The sequence below is a fragment of the Quercus suber genome, unplaced genomic scaffold (genome assembly GCF_002906115.3).
Source record: "Quercus suber isolate HL8 unplaced genomic scaffold, Cork oak 2.0 scaffold_5, whole genome shotgun sequence".
NCBI lineage: Eukaryota > Viridiplantae > Streptophyta > Magnoliopsida > Fagales > Fagaceae > Quercus > Quercus suber.
The window spans coordinates 1,540,700-1,546,169 of record NW_027069471.1 but is presented as its reverse complement, the minus strand read 5'-3'; the positions used below and the strand labels follow the sequence as shown (position 1 = coordinate 1,546,169).

General features: G+C 31.8%; 1 protein-coding gene across 1 annotated transcript; it reads left to right on the top strand.

The window, feature by feature from the left end:
- The first annotated feature begins 4,001 nt into the window (after positions 1 to 4,001).
- LOC111987258 (uncharacterized) lies at positions 4,002 to 4,796 on the top strand. Its single transcript, XM_024018954.1, has one exon. It carries the CDS (start codon positions 4,002 to 4,004, stop codon positions 4,794 to 4,796), a length of 795 nt encoding a protein of 264 aa, XP_023874722.1.
- The last annotated feature ends 674 nt before the right edge of the window (positions 4,797 to 5,470 follow it).

Below are 5,470 nucleotides of genomic sequence, written 5' to 3'. Positions count from 1 at the left end.
AAGTAGAGGTATATGACGCGAACCCAAGCTCCACATACCCAGTTTTTGTGGCCCAAATGACATTCGAATATATTGAAAGTTTTCTGTCATACAAGGGCCACATACTGGCCGTTAACTCTACGAATATAGGAAAAAATGAGTCGGAAATTATTGGTTTCACGACCATAAGCATCAAATTTTCCACAGAGGGTTTGGAAGGAGATCAAAGGAAGGTGCAAGATTGGGTGTTGAAGGACATACGGAAGGACAGAGACAATGGGACTGTGATTTTTGGCATGCAGTTAGTCATGTGGACTCCAAGATACAGGAGGTCTTATTGGGCTCGGTGTTCGGATTTGATGGTGGATTTTAATCAGCCAAAATGGGTGGCTACTTTAGATTTGCCCAGAGATTGCTATGTTTCTAAATGGAACCGTACTTTACATTCATTGTATTAATAGATAGTAATGGAGGGAAAAGTGGGGTTTGAACTAAATATAGGTAGTGGTGTGGCACTACAAATGATATCATTATCATTATTACTGGAATATTGCTTGAATCCTCTATTTGTATTTATGTACTTTTTTTCAGTGATTATTTGTACTTTGATCAATACAATGATGTGTTTGTAATTTAATTAAAGAATATAATGTATTGTATTTAAAAATATGTATCTACTAGCTAGACTCATGCTTGTATTCAATTAGCGAACTCAAATTACAACGAGCATTTTGGTTTCCATAAGGGGCTTGGTCTTGAATCTCTTGATAGGTCTATGACTCTAGGTGACATACGATAGTGGTTGGATGGGTTTATTAGAGGGGGCAATAAAAGTAGTGTTTGGATCTTAATGGTGTTAGCTTTGGGTATATTCGCACTTTGGATTTTTTTGCTTGGTTTGAGTGAATTTGTTTTTACTGTGCAACTAAATAGTGTGGTTTTGTGCACAAAATTGTCGAAAATATACGATATTTGAATGCGTGAGGAGTTGCATCTAATTGTTGATTATTTTGTGGGTGTAAATTTTCTTTGGCATATTTAAATTTTCGTTCCTTTAGGATAGCAATGAAACACACTTATTATTAGTAAAATATTAAAGATTATAATAAAACGAAAAATTTTACGATCACTAATTCTCTAGTGCTGGCCAATTGGAATGCCAAATTGACATTAGGGAACCGTGATGCTCACTTGAAAATTTTCTTTGATCCCTTTACTTGCATTGTGTATTACAAAGAAGGCCCTCTCTCTTGTGCTTCTATAGCAGAGCCAATACACCTTGAGCCTATGAAACAAAAGACAGTGCACATTAGGTTTGATAGGATGGGTTGTGGGGGTGAGCAGCCCTTTGTAGAAGATCAAGTTCTCAAGGAGATTGTTGAAGATGGTGCTAGTGGAACATTGCAATACAGTGTGAGAATGCATATCAAGGCAGACTATGGGATCTCTTTTTGGTTATACAACATGGTCATCAAATCTCAATATCCAGATTTAAAGGTTGAGTTTGTAGGTGCTACTGGAGAATGAAAGATAATTGGGGGCCAGCATAATTGTTCAGCTCCTTTGCTAGAATTTTGAATGTAATGGTCTGTTTGATAATGTGGGTCTTCATCTCTCTTTTTCCTTTTTATTTAATTGTTTTATAATTTTTAATGGCAGAAACTGCAGAATGGTCGATGTTAATTTTATGGTAATATTAGTCGCTAACCCGTGCGATGCACGGGATAGTTAAATAAAAGGACAATTAACCAACATCACGTTAAGGTAAAAGAATTAGTGAGAGACTGATTTACCCACCAAGAATTTAAAAGAAAAAAAAATTGATATAATAAAATCTAAGAAATTTAGAAATAGAAAATTGGGTTAATAATATGCATATTACAGACATTTTGCTATTAGCGTTTAAAAAAAAAAGATCTGTCTTAATTAAATAAAATACAATGGGAAGAAATATTTAACTTTTATGCTTTTCTATAGTTTAGAAGTGTTGTCTAATGTAGAATGTTATTGGGTTGTAAGAAAGATTTTTATAAAATGTTAATACCATATATATGTGTTTATATTGTCAATGTCTTACTGCAGGTGCACAGTTATTGAAATCTACAAAGTAATTTACAATTCTTAAATTAATAAAGCAAAATTCCAAAAAGTTATATATAAACATACACTCAAAACTGATATAAACTACGAAAATAAAAACAAATCTTATTTAGTCATAGTAATAACAATATAAACAATTCAAAACATGGAACATTATCAAATTTATAACACCTAATTCCATTATCTTTTACGTTGAATCCAAATAAATAATTAATTGAAATTAATCCAAACAAATAATTAATTAACTAAAAATCAAAGCTTTAATTAAGAAAACAAAAAAAATCACATAAACCCAAATAAAAATTCTCAATAAAGCAAGAACTTGTATAGTAAAGAATTAAAATCAACCTACTCAGATGCAAATACCAAAAACCCCAAAACTTAAAGCTTCCAAATTTTATAGAATCCCCAAGTTCTACTTCAAAACCAAACAAAACTTTTCAAATTCAAAAAATTCATATATAATATACCAAATAAAAATTTACCACACCTTGGGCTGGAAGACATAGGTTGCAGTTTTGATTTTTCTCCAAAAAATAGAGATGCTTTATTTGCCATATACAATATAAAATAATTATTAGAAATTTCAACCCAAAAACCAAACCCATAAAAACACTATCAAAATATAGAGATTAACCCAAATACTTAGAAATTTTTTTTTTTTTTTTTGGTGAGTCCTTTTTTTTTTTTTTTTATAAAATTCTAACGTGTTATGTGAGTTTTTTTTTTTTTTTTGAAACCTAATTTCTGTAATTATTTAATTTTGGTATTTTTATGCAAAAAACGTTATTTTAGGTCTAGGTGATTTATTTCCTTTTTTTTAGGTTCTTTTAATGTTTTTTAGGTCAAATTTGGTTCCTATTATGGTTAGGTATTAATTAGGGCTTATTTTAGAATATATTTTCTTGTCCATCAAGTTTTATGGAGCCCTTAAATAGGTCTCCAAGTTTGTATACGTTTTTCAATATTATTGATATTAATAAAAATTCAAATTTTTGTCTATTTTTCTTCTGGTGGATTCTATATAAGATATAAAACCTAAAATAAAAAGAATCTAAAATAAAAAGAAAAAGAAAATAGTGATGATGTGGAAAATTATGAAAGCTTCAGAGGTTTCGGTTTTATATATATATATATATAGATAACATTAACATGACAATTAATGTTATTAATTTCACATCAACAACATAATAAATAAATTTATTTATAATTTTTGTCTGTTTTTAAAAATTGACATATCAATTTTACAGTCTTATATAATAAAATTTGTTTATACATTACGATAAGTTTATGTGCAAGTGCTAGTGGTATAATTTTTTGGTAATTGCCTAATTGTTTCATTTGATGCAATGTGCTGACGTGGAATTTCAACTTTCAATAGTGTTTCTTTTTTAACAATATCTTTCAATCAATAGTCGCAATTGATTGAAAGCCTCTAAAGCTAGACCACGCCATTCAGAAAATTATATCAAGCTGTTGGAAGACTAAATAAGATACAGTCAAACGGAGACTGAGTGGAAATGCTATTTTTAACATTTTTAGTACATACCAAATCAATTTCATTGATAACATATAGTAATTACATTACATCTGTCATCAATTTTTTATTTTATTTTTTACTTTTTGGGATTATAGTGTGAGTTTCATTTACTTTTTCATGAAACAGATGTAATAGATTGAAAATTCAATCGTTTTTTTTTTTTTTTTAAATGCAGAAACTACCTGTGAGTTTCAGTTGGTATTGTTGTAGTTGTATCACTTTCTTGACAAGGAAAAAAAATAACAAAAACAAAATAACCTCTAAATGTGAGTATAGACACCTCTCATGATCATCCTATTTTTTATGTAACTGCCATTCTTTGTTTGATCATTTCAACCTCAAAAAACATTGTCTTTTCTTGAGACACAGAAACCATAATGCCATGGCTACTCTGTCCCAAGATGAACCAGGTCAGTTTTCGAACCCAGTCCAAGACCATGGTCTGTCACAGCCAAGAAATATTTCCCACACAGTGAGCTATGCACAAAGCCATGTTGGTTACGATTGCTCTCCTAATGCACACAACACGTACCCTTACGCAACTCTGCAGCTACCAGCACCACACAGATTTTGCAATTCTGGCTGCATTCGCTGCTGCATTGTGATATCGATCGTGTCCATTTTGTTCGTTTTATTCACCTTCCTCTTGGCATATTTCGTCGTACACCCAGATTTCCCAGTTTTCGTAATGGACACATTTTATATATCCAATTTCATCAACACCTCCAACCCAAAATTCACAGCCGATTGGGAAGCTAATATTTTGGTTAATAACCCAAGCGAGAAACTCAAAGTTCATTTCGATGGAGCTGAGAGCTATATGTTTTACCAAAGTGAATTCTTAGCCACCTCTAATACGGACCTAAATTTTCACGTAAAACCAAAGGGACATAGTTTGTTGCATGTGAAAATGTCCACGAACGATCCGGATCAACCTGAAGTGAAACAGTGGGTTGTGGATGCTATGAGCCAAGACAGAAACGAAGGGTCGTTGAGCTTTAATATGAGAATGCTGGTGTCATCTTCATTCAAAGCTGCGACTTTCAACTTTGATGGTAACGACCGTATCTTGAAAGTTTACTGTGATAATTTGGATGTTGTGTTTGTGGGTACCGGTCCCAAAGGTTTTGGAATTTTATCTAAAGGTCAATCTAAGCCATGTTCAATATCTATGTGACGACTATAAGATATGGAATAAGTTTTTTTCTTTAATTGTTTTTCCTTGATTTTCCCCAATCTTTGTATATTTTTTGAGTAAGATGATTAAAGATGAATAATGATATCATCAAATCAATAGTTTAAATTTAAGTTTTTATAATTTAAAATAATGCATAAAATATAAGTTTATAATTATTAGGCTATATAATATTATTTATAGTTACACCACTTGGTACAAATTAAACCTAAGCTTCTATATTTTCTCCTGGTTTAAGATAATGCTGGGTTTGATTGCAAAGAAAGCAATAGGCAATAATTAGAAAATGGATATATTGGAATATATATATATACACACACACACATTATACACACATCATAGGGTAAGTTACGTAACATAGTAAACCCGTCTCTGGCAAAGCGATGTGAGATTGGCCTAAGTCAAGTGGTGTTCGAAGGAGATAAATCACTGGCGCTAATTCAAGGGATTCTGAGTGAATAAGAGGCAAACTCAGTATTGATAGGACAATAAATTGCAGATATATACTAGATTACACCCTAGCAGGGGTTTCAATGGTGGAGCTTTGGATTGAATGGTCAATAGAGTACTGGCACATGCACTAGCTAGCACAGTTGCTCGCAGAGTTGATAATAGCCTGCAACTATGGATGAAGGATCTCCCCCATGAAGTTGTAT

Coding starts and splice junctions, on each gene's coding strand:
- LOC111987258 (XM_024018954.1), top strand. CDS start 4,002: ATGGCTACTCTGTCCCAAGATGAACCAGGTCAGTTTTCGAACCCAGTC.